Source organism: Epithele typhae (assembly GCF_022376455.1).
Source record: "Epithele typhae strain CBS 203.58 chromosome Unknown BXZ73scaffold_117, whole genome shotgun sequence".
NCBI classification, from domain to species: domain Eukaryota; kingdom Fungi; phylum Basidiomycota; class Agaricomycetes; order Polyporales; family Epitheliaceae; genus Epithele; species Epithele typhae.
Genome location: NW_025954308.1, coordinates 7237 through 24584, shown reverse-complemented (window position 1 = coordinate 24584; position 17348 = coordinate 7237). Strand labels below are relative to the sequence as shown.

General features: G+C 60.2%; 2 protein-coding genes across 2 annotated transcripts; both read right to left on the bottom strand.

Moving 5' to 3' along the window:
• Window positions 1–41: 41 nt before the first annotated feature.
• On the bottom strand, window positions 42–673 carry BXZ73DRAFT_93255 (proteasome maturation factor UMP1; the record flags this gene model as incomplete). Its single annotated transcript, XM_048026622.1, has 5 exons — window positions 42–103; window positions 157–253; window positions 309–410; window positions 482–619; window positions 671–673. 5 exons carry the CDS (start codon window positions 671–673, stop codon window positions 42–44), a joined length of 402 nt encoding a protein of 133 aa, XP_047871686.1.
• Window positions 674–2708: 2035 nt separating this feature from the next.
• BXZ73DRAFT_82463 (uncharacterized protein) lies at window positions 2709–5108 on the bottom strand (the record flags this gene model as incomplete). The annotated part of the gene is made up of 4 exons (XM_048023717.1): window positions 2709–3329; window positions 3385–3569; window positions 3634–4894; window positions 4953–5108. The coding sequence occupies 4 exons, from the start codon at window positions 5106–5108 to the stop codon at window positions 2709–2711; spliced, it is 2223 nt and encodes a 740-aa protein (XP_047871685.1).
• Between the last annotated feature and the right edge of the window lie 12240 nt (window positions 5109–17348).

Below are 17348 nucleotides of genomic sequence, written 5' to 3'. Positions count from 1 at the left end.
AGATGGCGAAGGGTAATGCAGATAGTACAACTTGTCGGGGCTCACATGCGCAGCTTCTTCTCCATGTCAGCGTGGATATCCAGAGACTGGCTCATCTCCCCCGCTAAGACGATGTCGATCGGACGAGATGTGGATGATGAATAGCAATAGACTCACCTGGTGTCATGAAGTCGGCACACTCAAGTGTCTCGTCGCGGCCCATGAGGATCTCGAGGTGGAGGTTGGATTGGGGGAATATGGGAATATGTGCATTCTAGGACGGGAGCATTGAGGCGAGCATGCTCAGAGATGGAACAGAAAGAACTAACCTGGCTCACGATCTTGCGCTCCATGAGGAGACGCATGGGCATGTGAAGACCGAAGATCTGGCGCTGCATCTGGAGCTTGAGGTTGTCCTGGGTCGCCTCCCACTGCGACAAGTTGAACGAAGAGTACGTCGGGAGAAGGAAAGGAGAACGCATGTTCTAAGACGGTATTTGACCTTACTTGTAGTGTGAACCTCTGCAGCGATACTCCGGGGACCATACTTGAGAGTGTCGTGAAGACCGAAGCTGTTGGAGGTGTCCTGCACGGAAGCAGCCTTGGGGCCGTTCTCAGGGACTATGCGGAGGTCGTAGTTCTATACCGAGGTGAAATGGTGCCTCTGCGAAGGAGGATGTCAAGTGCTCACCATGGCGGGTGAGGAGGAGGGAGGTGGCGAAATACCCGCGCACGCGACGCGTCGCGCGCACCGGGCCGGCTGACCGGGGGCGAAGTTGCGACGCGAGGACGCGAGGACGCAAGCTCTGTCAGACGTCATCATGCATCGTATCTTCTACACCCTACGCAGTCAATAAAGTGCAGCATCTCCCAGAGCGCTGCAAGTGGCACGTCGGCGATGCGCTCCGCGTCCAGGGTATCTGGTACATCATCACTGATTCACGACGTGCGCGGTCAACGTCAAGTCAACGTTCCCGTCGCGGTTCTTGCCATTCTCGACCTGAACAGTACGTTTCTGTATTCTGTCCGCCACCATCTCCCAGCTGACAGAGCGCTATCATACTTCCGTGTATATCATAGATGCATAAATGGTTTGGTTCGTCTCGTCGGACAATGTGGACATGCTTTCCTTTGAGTTCCGAGGGGTAAGTGCTACCGGACAACATCAGAACTTCGTTCGAGCACTTCTACTGGTGTGAGGCTTCTATTAACATCGACAGTTACAGTTCTAAAACATAATTTACAACACAGAAGATATCTCGTTCCATCGTTACATCATGCACGCTGCCGCGACTCGCACACCGAGGGCCGTTCGAGTGTCCCAATAATCACACAAACAGGTTCCGTTCGGCTTCCGCAGGCTCCTGGACCTCGATGCCAAACGAGTCGACGTATGAACCTGCGGATGCTCTCCTCTACTGCGCCCTCCCAGGTTGTGTTCTCGACCCGGTCGCACGCTCGCCACGCCGGCATCGCGTGCGTCGCCGCCACGGTCTCCGCGAGTGCGTCACCCGCAGGCGGGAGAATGACGGTCGGCGAGTCACCCTCGCCCGCGCTCGCATCTAGCACGCCCGCAAGTGGAGACTCGGGAGGCGGTGTTGGAGGCGCAGGGGCCTGACAGGCTGCACCGGAAGGCGGCGGATGAACAGGCCCGGCTCGCCGTCGGCCTGCAAAGCACCGCGAGATACGAGCCAGTCTTGCCAGGGGGGAGTGCCGTCGGGGGCGTCGGGGGCGGTGGGGCTAAACGGGTTCCAGCCGCGAACGCGCATCTCGTGGATGATGAAGAGCGCGGGGAAGGGGGCGTGGTGGTCCTGGGCGTCGAGGGCGACGGCCTTGTTGTGGAAGGGCCGGAGGTCTGGGAGATCGGCGTAGTTGATGAGGACGTACCGACCGAGCTGAACCGGGATGTTTGGTGCGCATATAGCCAGGGGCGGAAGGGCGGACACACCTTGGGATCGTTCTCGGGGCCGGGGAAGTAACGGATGAAGAAATCATACGCCTCGAATTGCTTGCAGTGGTCTCGGCACATGAGGAGACCATTGCGGGGCTCGTTCGCAACGTGCCGCTTGGCTTGGACGGGAATCCAAAGGTGGTCTCTGAGTTCGCGCCACTGATGCAAGCGTCAGTGACATGGACGATGCTAGAGGTTCTGCGAAACTCACAGTATCCCGCTCGGACCGGGGGACGATGGGAACACGGTGTATTAGCCGGGGTCCCGCGCGTCCGCAGACGACGCAGGCCCTGCGTCCGAAGAATAGGTCTCGTTTGTCGACGCCGGTGTCGAATGCAGTGCGGGCGGAGGTGGTGGAAAACGAACGGGCGGAGGACGTATAGCCAAATGGGAGTGTAGTGAGAGGGAGTGAAAAGGCAGCGAGAGCTGGCATGGTGGCGATCAACTTAAAGCTCATGAATTGAGAGCGATGCGCGTACATATATACACATGCAACGGATGACGTAGGGCGATGCGCCTGGCTCCTTGGCATGCGTCGCGGGAGGCTGGTCACTTACTCACTTCGTTCCGGCGAGAGGAGGTACTCGGAGTGCAAGCCTCGCGCGATGCACTCTAAATTTGCACTGCAAACTACATACGGTCGCGCACAAATTTACTTCCAGCATCCTTCAGCGCGCGCATGCCTCGCACTAGTTCAGTTTCGTCATCACCACGGTAAAACTCGAACGAAAGCCGCGAGGCGGAGATGGCGCGTGACAGAATACTGACTCAGGCGGGTTTACGCAATCCGCGCCGCCTCGAAAAAGTCTTTGGTCTTCTTCTTCGCCAGCGCGTCGCCGACCTTCCAGTTCTTGATGTCCCCATAGCGCACAAAGACCTCCTTGAGATTTTCGTGGGTCTCCAGCGACCCCGTCTCTGCGACATCCTTAAGGTATGTACTGGTCGCCGTCGTGGGTGGGTCCAAAGAAGACTGCGAAGAGGAGGAGGAGGAGGAGGAGTCGGGCGTGCCGGCCCGCCCACCGTATATCGCATCGTAGTTGTCTAAGCTGATCCGTGCATAATGCTTGTAGCCGATTTCAGCAACCTCGTTGAGCATCTTGTCCAGAGTCTTGTTGGCGTGGACTATGACCCATGATGTCCGTCGTCGGAAGTTGCCCAACTTGTCCAACCCGCCGTTGTAGACTTCGTCGTCTGCGATATAACCGAATTGGCCGAAAACCGCTTCGACTTTGTTTCGCAGATAGTCGAATGAGGACGAACCGTATGTGAGATCCGTTTTGTGGAACCGTACAACGATGTAGTAGAGGACGTGTATGAACGACTCGATATCGTCCGATAGTTTATACGGCCGGTGTCGGGGATACTTCAGAGACAGAGCTGACCGGAAGAACCAGGATGGCTGGAGATGGGATGTCATCATGGCAGGTCGTTTCGCACAGCTGTGTGATGCCTACCGCCATCGCATACAGACGGGGTCTGGTGGCGTCGTTGATCTGCTCGGGGGTTTTCCCAAGTTCCCAGTTACCGAGAAGAGCGACTCGGGTAACGACCCCATTTGTGAGCCGAGAGAGGATCAGAATACTCGTTGGGCTGATTTGACGATGGAGTACTTTTACGTCTTCCCAAGCGCGTTGGTGTGCTGCAAAGCGGAACGTGAGACACCTTGAACAGGGAGCGCGTCCACGGCGCAAGCAGCAACGCACCGGTCATGGCGTCTGCCATGAATCCTGACAACTCCGAGAAGTTTTCGAAGTCCAGAAGGGGCTGGACGATCTCTTGCAGCAGAAGCCGATAGTGGATGTAAGGTACGACGTGCTCCTGAGATGATTTGATAGTGCGCTGCGGGATCCCACCTGGAGTGTCCCTGACGTCTTCGCCGCCGACGCACGTCGGGATATGCGGGACGTTCTTGACGTGAAGCCGCTCATAGACGCTGTGCTCGCAGTCGACGCTGTCGACGTCAGGACGCCAGTAGTCTTTGATGGAGCCACTTGCATCAAAATTGTCGATGCGGAAGGCGTGATACACACGAGGAGCAGGCCCGAGGAGCATAGAAGTTTGAATGATCGGACGCCCGACGAGGTACGTCTCGCCGCCCATCGTCATGCGGTGAAGGGGCCATTGCGCATTGACCTCAGACGTCTTGGAATTGCGGGATAGAAGGTGGCGGAGTAGAGCGTGTCGGGGGTCGGCAGTCGGCAGTGCCTTGGCATAGGCGAGTAGCCGCTTCTCGTCTTCACTGGTCGCTGGAACAACGGACGGATCGAAGCCGAGAGTCTCCTTGGACATGTGCGCAACGCGCCAGAAGAAATGGTGAAGCATTGGATTTTGGCGTGTACCCCAGAGAAATGGCGTAGAGATGAGGAACGCTCGGCGATCGACGACGACGAGTCGGGCCTCGTTACAGAGAATGTAGACTGCGAGGAGGAAAGTGCGGTGCTGTCGTCCTAGCATCTCGGCATACGATTGCGTGATTTCGTACAGAGACCCCCGTTCGATCCCACACTGAGCAGGACTGTCGCCAGAGGCAGTGTCACCGGCGTTGATCTTGACTTCCAGCGGGATGACGATGTCGGCGTATGAAGTCCTGCCAGCGTATCCCTTGGGTGCCCGGGCGACTTCAGAGTCTTCGGCGTCGTGGCCGCCACAGTCATCTTCGCCACAGTCCTCCGACTGGCCATCACCTTCACCTCTGGCCTCGCCGCCCACGCCCCTCTCATAATTCATCCCAATGTCTTCTTCCTCTTCCCCGACTTGTTCTTCCCTCACGTCTTTGCCTTCCGCATAGATGGCCAAGAGCTTACGGGTGCGTGGGGTACTGAAGTAGACGGAGAGACTGGGACGGTGGGTGCGGCCGTTACGGTCAGCACGAGACATCGTCGAGGTGTCAAATGCCACCATACGGGGAGATAAGCTCCCGCGAGTCAATGCTTCTGTCTGGAACACGGATCGTGCGATCTTGGCCTACGACGTACGTATGCTTCAGAAGACGAGGGAGAATGCAGACACGGGGAGCACGTACGATCTCGACGTTCACCTCCCATTCCTCGATCACATCATGGAGGGGTGGATAGTAGAAGTTGTTCGTGATGTCGTCGGAGGGATCGTTCCCGGGGACGAACCTCTGCCAGAGCTCCTCGAACGGATGCACCTCCAGGACTTCGCGGATGCTTGACATTTCCCGCGCTACATGCATATTGTGAACTTCCGGATTGGATTGGTGGCCCCAGGCTGGTTTGTATGATATACAAGGTGGTGTTGACATGTCTAGTTGAGCCTTTCACGGGCGCCCTTGGCAGGTCGGCGTTTGATTGGCGTCTATGTACATAACGCGCCACGATCACGTGCAGCGACGCGTTGGGTCTGCAGTGTAACTTTTACAGTGTAAGTACTGCCCTTGGCTCGCCATCCGTTCGCGTCGCCTGCGCTCTAAAAGGGCCTCTGCCCCTTCTATCACGAACTCCAAGATGCCTCCAAAGACTCGCCCAACCCCCTCTCGCTCCACACGGACAACAAAGTCCACCGCCGCCCCCGTCGCACTGTCTCCCGATGACCTCGCCGACAAGCTCGCCACCAAGCTCACGATATCGAATGGAAAGGGGAAGGCCAAAGCTGTCGAGCTTACTCAAGAAGAGCGCAAAGCGGGCGCGATGCGCGCTGTGAATGCGGCCTCCAAGAGCCTCTCCGCCGTCCTCGAGACGGGCTGGAAAGCCGACTCTGAGGCCAAGCCTGCGGCCGATCGCACCACTGCAACTTCTGTCACGAAGCACGCAACGACTGCGCGCAAGGAGCTGGGGACTCTTCGAATGTTGGATCCTAGACAGGTCGATGTCGAGAGGGCAGCGTCGAGCGTGGTGGGAAAGCTCGTTGGTCTCGACATGGTGCGTCCCTCGCTTCTCTCCATCCACGCCCCCTGACACTTGCATAGTATCATGCGGCGCTCGGTCTGTTACAAGACATGTATCCTTTCTGCGCTAACCAAGACGATGCACCGTCGCCTTCAAGCACTTCCCCGTTGACCTTCCTCGCCCTTCCCATCCCCAATGTCCTAATCTCAGACATCCATCTAGCTCTCATCTCTGCCTATCATCTACATGCGCTCGCAGTCCTTTCACACACCACCACCGACCGCGGTGCTCTTGCGTCAGCCCTACTCGACCCAAACAGCCCCACGATTCTGTCCTGGTCTACCACATTCTCTGCACTCCCCGAGAAACAACACGACCATCTCTTTACACGCGCGTACTCCCTAACGTCCCGCCTTGCCTCCTCAACACCCCTGCCAGCAACAGCATACTCCCTCCGTCTGTTTGCGCTCCTCTGTCTCGCGTGTACGCGCCCCTCTGTCATCACCCCATCCACGTTCTGGGAACAAGCCGTCAAGTTCGCCGCCATGTACGCGAACGCCGCCTCGTCCGGGCCCGAAGAGAACGCGGCGCATGTGACGACGTCCTTCGCGCGCCTCGCCGCGAGGGCGCAGGTTCGACCGGACGCGGTGGAGTTCATGGCGGGACCAGCGTTCGCTCGCTTCTGCGAGTACTGGAGTCGCTTCGCGAGGCAGGTGAGTGCGGACCCACCCGCGAGTGTACGCCTGGCTAAGGGACGTGTCCAGGCTGGTGATCTGGCTACGCTTGAAAGCATCGGTCGCTTTGCGCAGCCGGCGGGGGCCGCGTCCGCCTCGGAAGAGGACCGCAAGGTCATCGAAGCTTCGGACCTGGCGACGACCCTGGCTCGCGCACTGGCTGTCTTCGAGCATTGGCAAGGTGGGATGCTTGTTATTGGGCGCTGCGGAGTATCGTTGACCCCCGGTTCCGTAGAGCATGCATCCGATTTCGCCCCAAAGCTTTCTGAAGGGTCTGCGGCAATCAAGCGATGTGGGCTCATACTCGCTCAAAGCGGGAGCGATGCCGAGCGCGTCAAGCGCGGGGTAGAACGCTTGCGCCGCGCTTCAATGAAAGTGCTTGAACCCTCTCGGTCCGACACTACGAACTATCCACCTGAAGTCAAGGCCACTTGCCGCACGATCCTCCAAGGTGCTGTTGACGCTCTTTGTGAAGCAATAACCACGGTAAGCTTTTTGTGGTCTTGCATGGATTTTTTGTTGATAATCGTGCATAGCACAATACTCGAACCACGAATCTTCTTGGACCCGTCCTGGAGGGCCTCTTCACTCTTGCACGAACAGCTTTCGCTCTGAACAACCCTGGCACATACTCAACTGCACGATCGCTTCTTTCACGAGCACGATCTCTGTTACCCTCATCACCATTGTCCGAGGGATCCGTCTCTCCAATATCCGCTGCATATTATACCCGTTGCGTGGCCGCAGTCCACTACTATCTGGCTGGACAGCTTCACCAGAGCGGTCGATATGACCATGCCGCCCCTTTTGTTGAGGAAGCGTGCGCTCTAGGTCAACAGGCGTTGGATGCGTACCACGAGGTCAAGACCTCAAGTACCCCCATGGACGTCGACGGAGAAGCCGCATGCAAAGAAGAGCATTGGGAGCAGCTCGAAGAGCAGCTGTTCCGTCGGTGGGAACTCTTGGGTGTTTGCCATGTCAAGACCGGCGATCGCAGGGTACGTGTACTTTATTTTATGCATATATCTCCGGCTGACACACTATCCAGTCTGCGTACGATGCGTTCGTCAGAGGGATCAAAACCTTCCCATTCGCGAACCACGACCTTGTGGCCCTCGCGCGCAAGACGCCTATCGTCCGGCTCTTTGAGAGTCCTGCGCTCAAGCAGCTCGGCGTGCTCGTCGACCGCGTGACGTACGTCGCGGCGTGCGAGCTCCTCCTCCCGCCGACCGCCGTCTCCTCCCTCTCGTGGTTCTCCGATGATGAAACTAGTACGGAGCGTAAATGCATCTATGGGGCGCTTATCGAGCGGCAGATCGCAAGCTTGGAAGAAAGCAAGTGGAAGCCGGGCGTCAGGGACGTGTTGAGGCAGCTCGTGGACGACGCCTTGCTGGTGTACGATGTGGAGGAGAGGCCGGTGCGGCACGTCCGGCTGATCTTGAAACGGCTCGAGTTGGCATGCCAGCCGGACGCGGGGGTGGAAACGTCGCCCGACGAGCGGAGCACCAAGCTAGCCGAAGATGCTGAGCAGCTGCTCGCGCGTCAGGTCCGTGCTATGGGCTGCCTCCCGTAACTGCTCGTTAATCCCGTGTCCCCCAGTCGTTCGCGCTCGACGCACCCCTGTCCCAGCACTGCCCGGAGTACCTCGCGTCCCTCCACCTTTGGCGCGCCATCTACGCGCACCGCTCGCGCGACCCTGCAGTCGTACCCGCCGTCATCACGCACGCTGAAGAGGCGTGCAAGGTCATCCGCTCAATGGTTCCCGCGCCTCCCGCAGCGGCTGTGCGAGCCTCCCTCGGCGGTGGGCGTGCGGTGAAAGATCTCCAGGCCGCGGCCCCTGCGAAGCGTGCGACGCGAGGTGCCGCGAAGGCCGCGCCACGCCCGAAGATCGCGGTAACGCGGACGAGGGCGCCGCCTGTGACACCCAAGAAGCGGAGGCGTGAGTTCTAGCGTGGTTTCTAGAGAACAGAGAATGTTGCTAATGGTATCGCAGCGCTCGATCCTAACCTACCTGTGGTCGACGTGTCGCCACCAAAGGGCGGTGTGTCAGTGCCGGTACAAGGGAAGATGCATTTCGAGGACTTCGACAGGCTCGTCTCGCTCATACGTGAGTCGTTGCCGATAAGGACCGTTGCTCTTGAAACGAACCAAACGTTTAACAGGGATGGTCTCGCATCTCATCGGGCTCGTGGGCCACGTACTCGTCAGAATTCAACTCCTCAATGCCGCGAGACGATTGGCCGAACGTCACCTCGGCATGGGTTCTGAAGGTGTGTTCTATCAGACGTAGAAGGAGAAGGAGTGCTCATGAGCTTCTGCTAGTCTATGTGTCCTTGACTATCGATACCGCCCACGAGTACGTCAAACTTGGGCGCGCCGAAAAAGCGGTGTCCATCCTCGCCCACGTTCTTCCCGCCGCGCGCGCAGGGACCCTCCCGCAGGATCTTGTCGTTATCTTGCTGTTAAGATACTCCGAGTCTTTGGCTGCCGCCGATGAGGTGCTTAAAGCGTACGTATCACCTTTCACTGTGGTGTTACGTTTGTGGTGTCTGATCACAACGTCTGGCCAGCTCTATGACATATTGTGACGCTGTAGCGGCCGCCTCCGACGTGCTTGTCGAGGAGAAGGGTCTACCTACAGCACAGCGGATCCGTGTGCGGGCAGCTCTTCTTGAGAGAGCTGCTCAAGCCGCGCTGTCGTACGCCGCTGTGCAGGATGCGCGAGTAAGGACGTGCGTCTTTGTTCATAATCTCCGTGCTGATGAGGCACCTTTTAGGATGATCCCACGTCTTCGATCGAAGGCTTGTCGCAAGCCCTCCGCCTCTGGAACCGCGCCATCGAAACCATCTCCCGCCTCCAGCCCTTGGCACCGAAAGAACCCGCCGAAGACAACCCGTTCGAAGTCGCCCCCAAACCCGATGCCGACCCACATGCTCCCCAGACGCACGAAGCCCGCGTGATCACCCCCCGCGCGTCGCACGGCGCCGCCTACCTCGACTCCTCCGGCTGGCGCCTCGCCGAGGGCCTGCTCGCGACGCTCCTCTCGCTCGCGCACGCGTACGCCGCACGCGGCTCCGCGCGCGAAGCCGAGTTCTTCGCCGCGCAGACCCGCACGCTCGCGACGACGCTGCACGCCCCGGTGATGGTCAGCCGCGCGCGCGCGCTCCAGGGCGAGCTCCTCATCCAGCTCGGGCAGCTCCCAGAGGGCCACGTGGCGCTCATGGAGGCCGCCGCGCTCGTCATGCACCTCAAGGGCCCGGACGCGGTCGAAGTCCGGCGGCTGCTGGGGCGGTACAGCCAGCGGAGCGCGGACGCGAAGGGGGCGCAGCAGCTTTTCGAAGAGGCGGCGGTGCTACTGGACGAGCTGAGCGGGATGTTTGCGTCCCTGGACGGGGTGGTGGCGACCGGGTGCGTTTTCACGCGATTGTTTGATCTCCGGCCGTCCTAATTCTTGCTGCAGTGGCCGGAAGTCGTTGGTGGTCGCGTCCCCGAGGAGGAGCTTGAACCCGCAGGAGAGCACGTTGGCGCCGTCGTTGCTCGCACGGGTGCTGCGTCATCAAAGTAAGGAACGTCTTCTGCCGTCCGCGCTTGTGCAGTTCGCTGATCGAGCCACTAGTCTCCCTTCTGCATGAGTCGGGTGCAGAGTATCAGAGCTTACTAGAACGCTTTGCAAAGTTACCACAAAGCGCAGATGCCAAGGTGAGTCTCTAGCATCTGCATGAAGCGTTAGCATTGACTGGATCGTCCGTCATGCAGGCGGAAGAAGTTGCTCTACGCGCAAAGTTGACTTTGGACGAAGTTTACTCGCGTTTCCGTGCGGACATGTTCCTGAGCTCGCTTGCAGAATCCGGTGCGCACATTGGATGCTTAAGGTTGCAGCGAAGCTCATGTGATTTCTAGCAATGACTATTCCCATGGGCATGTCCGGAGACGGTGGCTCTTCGCCTGCGTCGCAAGACATGCTTGAGACCTTGTCGACCGCTGAGCGGCTGTTCTGGGAGCACATGGGATACATTGCGCGGCGTGGACATGTGTCTTCCGTGCGCGAGGCCGCCGTCTGTCTCGCATTGATACGCACGTTCCGTACCAGTCTGGGTCGTGGAGATGAGCACACACCGGTACTGGCCGCCCAACTCCTTGGTGAGTCAGAGGATAGGATCTTGGGAAAGTTGCTGAACGAGACCACAGACGCATCCACCGTGACGACACTCCGACGCGAAATGCTGGATGTGGTCCGGCACAAGTTCCTGAACATGAACGCCGCCGACGACCTGCAATGGCCACTCATGACCCCCAACGGGTCGCCCCTTCCTCCTCCATCGAAAGCCAAGCGAGTAACACGCTGGAGTGAAACATCCCTTCTGGACTCAGAAGACGATGAGCCGATGGACGTCGACCTGAAGTCGTACTGGGAAGCGGTGTCGAAGCGGTACGAGGCGCAGTGCTTCGACTCCGAGCGGATGACACACAGCCAGTGCGACACACTCCCCGCGCACTGGTCGGTCGTGAACATCAGCGTGACGGAAGACCGTCAGACGATGTTCGTGACGCGCCAGCGCGCCGGTCGGCGTCCGCTGATATTCTGTCTACCGCTGCGAGGGAGGCGCGAGGGCCAGGAAGACGAGCATCTCACGTACGATGACGCGATCAAGGAACTGGAGAACATCATCAACGCTAGCACGGAGAAGACGCGGGAAGCGGGAAGCATCGATAAGGAAGACAAGGCTGCGCGGCAGGCGTGGTGGAAAGCCCGCACAGAGCTTGATGGGCGGTTGCGGGACCTGCTCGCCGACATCGAGTTCTGCTGGCTCGGGGCCTTCAAGGTTCGTTCGTCTGATGCTCCTATGCCATTGTGGTTTACGCTTATGATCTACAGACCATCTTCGATTCTCTGCAGAACCTTCACTCCGAGGACCTGTCGGCTTTCAGGTCGCGCCTGGAGTCCGTCTTCCAGGGCAATCTGGTGTTTCAGGACAAGAAGCCGAAGTCTCGGATCAGCCTGGACGACGGTCTTCTGGAGTGCTTCTCCGCGCTGCCGGCCTCCTGCCGCGATGAGGAAGTGGAAGATCTAGTGTACTTCATCCTCGACCTCTACCAGTTCCACGGGATCCCGGTCGCGACGTCCGAAGTGGACATAGACCAAGTGGTGGTCGAGCTCCGGAGCGCGCTCGAGGAGCACGGGTCGCGGCTGAGGTCGCGGGGTGGGGCGCGGACGGACGACGACAGCCACCTGTTCCTGGTGCTGGACAAGAACGTGCAGGGGATCCCGTGGGAGTCGCTGCCTGTGCTGCGGGGGAAGAACGTGAGCCGGATCCCGAGCATGGACTTCCTCGTCGACCGGCTCGAGTTCTCGCACTGGCGCAAGTGGGAGGACGGGAGCCCGCAGGAGGGAGTGGTGGACCGGGCGGCGGTGGACCCGCGCAAGACGTACTTCGTGCTGAACCCGAGCGCGGACTTGAGCGGGACGCAGGCGAGGTTCGAGCCGTGGCTGAAGGGGATGAAGGCCGCGGGGTGGGACGGGGTGGTCGGGCGTGCGCCGAGCGAGCAGCAGGTGGTGGATGCGTTGACGAACCGGGACCTGTTCATGTAAGTGCCGGGACAGGGGCCGGTCGAGCGTTCGGCTGAGGACGAGCCCACAGATATTTTGGTCACGGGGGTGGGGAGCAGTACGTGAGGGCGCACAAGGTGCGGCACCTCGCACGCTGCGCCGCGACGATGCTCTGGGGTTGCTCCTCCGGAACGCTGAAGTACATGGGGGACTTGGACCGGACCGGGACGCCGTACCACTACATGCTCGCCGGGTGGTGCGTCCCCTCGTCCGTCTCTCCTTTTTTTTAGATGCTGAGCCGCTCGCGGACAACAGCCCGACGCTGGTCGCGAACCTGTGGGACGTGACGGACCGGGAGATCGACAAGGTCGCGCAGTCGGTCTTTGACGACCTCGCGCTCACACCGTCGGCGGTGGGCGCGTGGCGGGCGGCGGGGCCGCGGCGGACGGGGGCGATGTCGGTCGTCGAGGCGGTGGCGCGGGCGCGGGACGGGTGTAGGCTCAAGTACCTGACGGGAGCGGCCCCGGTCGTGTACGGGATCCCGTTCTACCTTTGAACGGACGGATGGTTTCGGACTGGATGCTCGCCACGTTATATGTTTCCGCGACAGCGCCGCCCGTGTATTTATATGTTGTGCTGACAACCCGAGGGGAGTTGCATCGGGGCCGGCTCGCGCAGAAAGTAATCTGGCATGTTGGTATGGGCCGTGTTGTAGTTGCCTGTCCTCCTGGCATGTACAGTGAGATGTCCGCTCGTGGCTCGTGATCTCGCGCGATCGGGCGTGGCTGGAGGTTGGATCTGATCCCGGGAGGCGGCGTTGTGGGCCGCGGGACGCCCGATGTGGGTGTGGTGGTCCAGTGGGAGGGAGACAGGGTCGGCAAGCGTGCGCTGCCCGGATCTGAACAGTTCATCCGGGGCTTCCAGGCTGGAGTTTCTCAGTTTCAGCCCCGTCTCGGACAGTCTGTTGGCAGCCCGTTTGGCAGGTTGTGAATGCTCCAATGCGCGGGCGGAGGTGTCCCGTACTGGCGAAAGGTCGGGCCAATGGCTGGATGCTCTCTCCATGCAATCGCCGATCGATTCGTGTGTGGCCCTGTCGCGGTTCGTATCCCGGACGTATCCAGCCAGGGTCAGAGGCATCGAACGAGGAGAATGAGCGAGTAGGACCGTGTAATGGGCGGTTGGAGTCGAAGTTGAGCGCCTGAGCTGCCAAGAGCTGCCAGTCGGGCGAGCTCTAGTGCGGGAGATCTGATTGCGGCCGGGCGGAGGAGGGCGGATGAAGGTTAGCATCGCGGCAAGCGCCGGGCGGTCACGGGCGGCGGCCTCCTGGCGCGCGCATATACTTACCTCCTCCTCCTCGCCATCGTCCTTGTCCCGCTTTCCTTCCCCCCTCCGCCTCCGTCCTGCCTGATGCATGCCATCCGCCACTCCGCCGACGATGATCCCCTTGCCGCCGCCCTCGCCCCGCCCCCCGGCGAATCTCCCATCGACCGCGCCGCCCGCCTCGCCCGCGAGTCAGACGCAAGGCGCGTCAACGACGAGATCGAGGAGACCATCAAGCTTGACCGTCTCGCCTGGAAGCGCAACAAAGCCATGTTCAAGCTCCTCCTCCTCGGTCAGAGCGAGTCCGGTGCGTGCCCCCTCTTGCGCCCCACCTCTTGCGATCCATGCCCTCCGTCCACCCCTTGCCATTCATTGCGAACGAGCATCACCCCTCGCCGTCCCCTCACTCATTCTCCACTCTCTTTTCTCCCCATCTGCTGCACAACCATCTGTCAGACCCAGCCCACTCCCCCTTTCCTTCTGGCCCTGCACCGCACCTACGGCGCCTACCCCCGTTCTCCCAGCCTTCACTGCCCCCCTTCGCTCCCAAACTGATCTCTCCTCACAGGCAAATCTACCACGCTCAAGAGTACGTCCTCCTCTCCCATGTCCGCCCTTGTGAATGCCCTTTTCATCTCCCACCGGTAGACTTCCAGCTCGCGTTCGCTCCCAAAGCATGGCATGCCGAACGCACCTCCTGGCGAGCCGTCATCCAGCTCAACCTCGTCCGTTCCATCAACCAGATCATCGACCTCCTCTCTCAGCACATGACCAAGTCCCCCACCGGTCCCACTTCGCCCTCTGCCACTCCCTTCGGCCGTCCACCCAACGATGTTGTCCCCGATCCCTCCTTCTCTCCTGACGGCCCTCCGTTACACTTTACCCCTAACCACTCCTTGCTCAAGCTGAGATTGGCCCCCCTCCGCCAGGTCGAGGCCGACCTCAAGATGCTTATTGGTGCTGCGACAGACGAGCTCGATGACATACCCGCCTCCCCCCTCGGTCAGGCCAACGACCCGCTCGCCGCAGCCCCCTTCGATCCCGCCGCTTCAGGGACTGCGCGCCGGCGACCCGCCGAATACTACGTGCGCGCCAACGCCGCATGGCGCGACGTCCTCAAGTCCGCTTCCGGTCGCCGAGGGGAGGAGTCTGGAACGGAGCGTACGGGGCTGCCTACGGAGCGCTTGGAGTCCGCGAAGGAGATCATCGCGAGTTGCGCGGAGGACATGCTAGCTCTCTGGGCGGACTGCGCCGTCCGAGAGCTTTTGCGGCGGCGGCGAATCAAGATGGAGCTCGCCCCTGGCTTGTACGTTGCGTCGCGCCGCGTGTGGCCAACCGTCGCTGACCTTTTTGCGCCCCGCCCCCAGTTTCCTCGATGACATTCCGCGGATAGCCCAGCGCGACTATGAGCCGACGGACGGCGACATCGTGCGCGCGCGCTTGCGCACCGTCGGCGTCCAAGAGTACAAGCTTACGATGGAAAAGTACGGTGCGTCCCGCGCCCGTGCCTCTTTGTTGCACGCGCACTCATCGCTCACTATCAGTACCCAACCCAGCGACGACGGAGGTTGGGCGGGATTGGATGATTTACGACGTCGGCGGGTCCCGGACTGCGGTGCGTAGCCGTTCTTCTCTCTTATTCGGGACCGCACCTGTCGCTGGGCGGTCTCGGTTCTGAGACCGTCCTTTGCGTGCCCCTCCTTTTCGCGCCCGCGGTGATGATCGCGACTGACGCCGTTTGACCCCAACAGCGCGCGGCGTGGTACCCGTTCTTTGACGACGCGAACGCGATCCTCTTCCTCGCGCCCATCTCGTGCTTCGACGAGCTCCTCGCCGAGGACCGGCGTGTGAACCGCCTCGAGGATTCCTTCCTGCTCTGGAGGGGCATCATCCAGTCCAAGCTGCTCGCTAAGTGCATCATCATCCGTGCGTGTTCCCTCCCTTCGTAGCCGGTGGCGATCAGCTCACTGTAGAGCCCCGCAGTCTTCCTGAACAAGTTCGACCTGCTCGAGAAGAAGATTAACGCGGGTGTCAAGGTGAACAAGTACCTGCCGAGCTTTGGCGAGCGCGAGAACGACGCGCAGGTCCTCGCCCGCTGTGCGCCCTCTTACACGTCTCCTGCATGTCCTTCTCGCTGATGACCACGGGCAGATCTGCACAACAAGTTCCGTGACCAGAACCGGGAGTACTCCCCACAGCCGAACCGGCCCTTCTACGGCTACGTCACGACGTGTATCGACACCAAGGGCACGGCGGCGACGCTTGCGTCCAGTACGTATCCCCGTCCCCCTCCGGTCGTCTGTGTGCGAGCGCTGACGGTCTTGTAGTGCGCGACGGTGTGCTGCGGCACAATCTACGCCGTGCAGACTTTGTATAGCAGGCACTCTTTCGCCTAGTCTTGACTTTATCTTCCCCGCCATCCCTCTGCCGCCGATGCTAATTCCAGCTCCCTTGCCCCTCCTTCACGCTCACACATGCTATTCTGCTCTGGTGTCCCCGTCGACGCGCCCCCACCTAGACTAGCCTGCCCCGGCCTCCCTGCCTCGTACTACAAGGAGTAAAATCAGGACCGCTTCCGCCCATCTCTATCCGTCTGTCGCTCTGTATCTGTAGCATAGGCCCGTGCGATCTGCGCCGATCTCGTCGTTATATCTTATTTGCTATGTACTTGTCCCGCCATATCTTACCTACCCACGAGCGCCGTGCGCGCCCGTTATTCATGTGTCCCCCCGTCTCGGCGAATGAGGCCGTGAACGCGAGTGCGATGGGTGGCTTCCTCGGACCATCGCGAGCGGCTGAGCTCGGGTCCATGCCTATACGGTTTGAGTTCACTGAAACCGTCGGACTTGCCGCACGTGGACGTGCGGTGGCCAGCGCGCACGTCGGTGATGTCAACGTCGATGAGTTCGCAAAGGCGGGTGCTGGATATCTGGATGCTGGCCACGGGTATCCAGGGGGGCGGTGCAGGTGGAATAATGTACAGGAGTTTCAGTTCGTTCTTGTAGTCTGAATCGCACTTGGGACTCGCGATCCGAGGGCTTGCAGTGTGGCGGATGTCACAGCGTCCAGCGATCGAGACGAAAGCGTCGAGAGTCGCGACTCGCGAGGCTCTGATGAGTCGGCAGCCCGGGCGGACGTGACTCGTCTGCCATACGCCACGCGAAAAGCGCACGCCGCGGTTCAAACGACTCCGGGGAAGGGAGTGCGCAGCGGAGGAGGACGCTGTAGAGGCTGGTGGTGGTGTGGAGGTGTGGAGGTGATCAATCGAGAGAGGAGCGGACTTGGGTCGCGACGTAAGTCACAGAGGCTTCTTTACCGTTACCGTCGATCGGGGTGTGTACTACGGGCCCATATTACCTGGCGAGTGGGTCCGGAGACTCGGGGAGGGGGCGGTTGGAGGAAGAGGGGTTCGTGCTTGAACTTGAACCTCGAGAAACTTGTTCCCGTTCGCGCCTTCACTCGCAAAGGACGCACTATTGAGCGCACGAAAGGTGCCACGCGTGCAAGGAATGGGAATTTAGAAAGTTTTCGCCGTGAGGTTGGGGTGGGGGCGGACACACTGGCTCGGGGCATGTGCCAGCCGATCGGAGCCTCGCGAGTCGCTGTGACCCTCTCTCCGACATCAGCATCACAACCCCATCGCTCCTCAGGCCTTCGGGCCTCAAGGCCTCATATCGCACTCGTATGTCTCTGCGCATTAAATGCCCCACTTTCCTTCCGGACTCCATTATCCATACTACATACTTCCTCGAGCGCTCTCCTCAGATCGCGGCGGTGCGCGCGCCACCAGAGCTTCGATATCCTCTCGTCAAGGCCGTCCCTGCGCTCCTTGGCAAACATGATGCAGTCGAACGTGCCCAATCGCGCCGCGGTTCGCCGAGGCTCGACAGGAGCTGATGCGTGGGTAGGGTATGCGCAAGCACGCGTTGAAACGTTGAACGTTCAGCGTCAGCGAAGAAAAGACTTG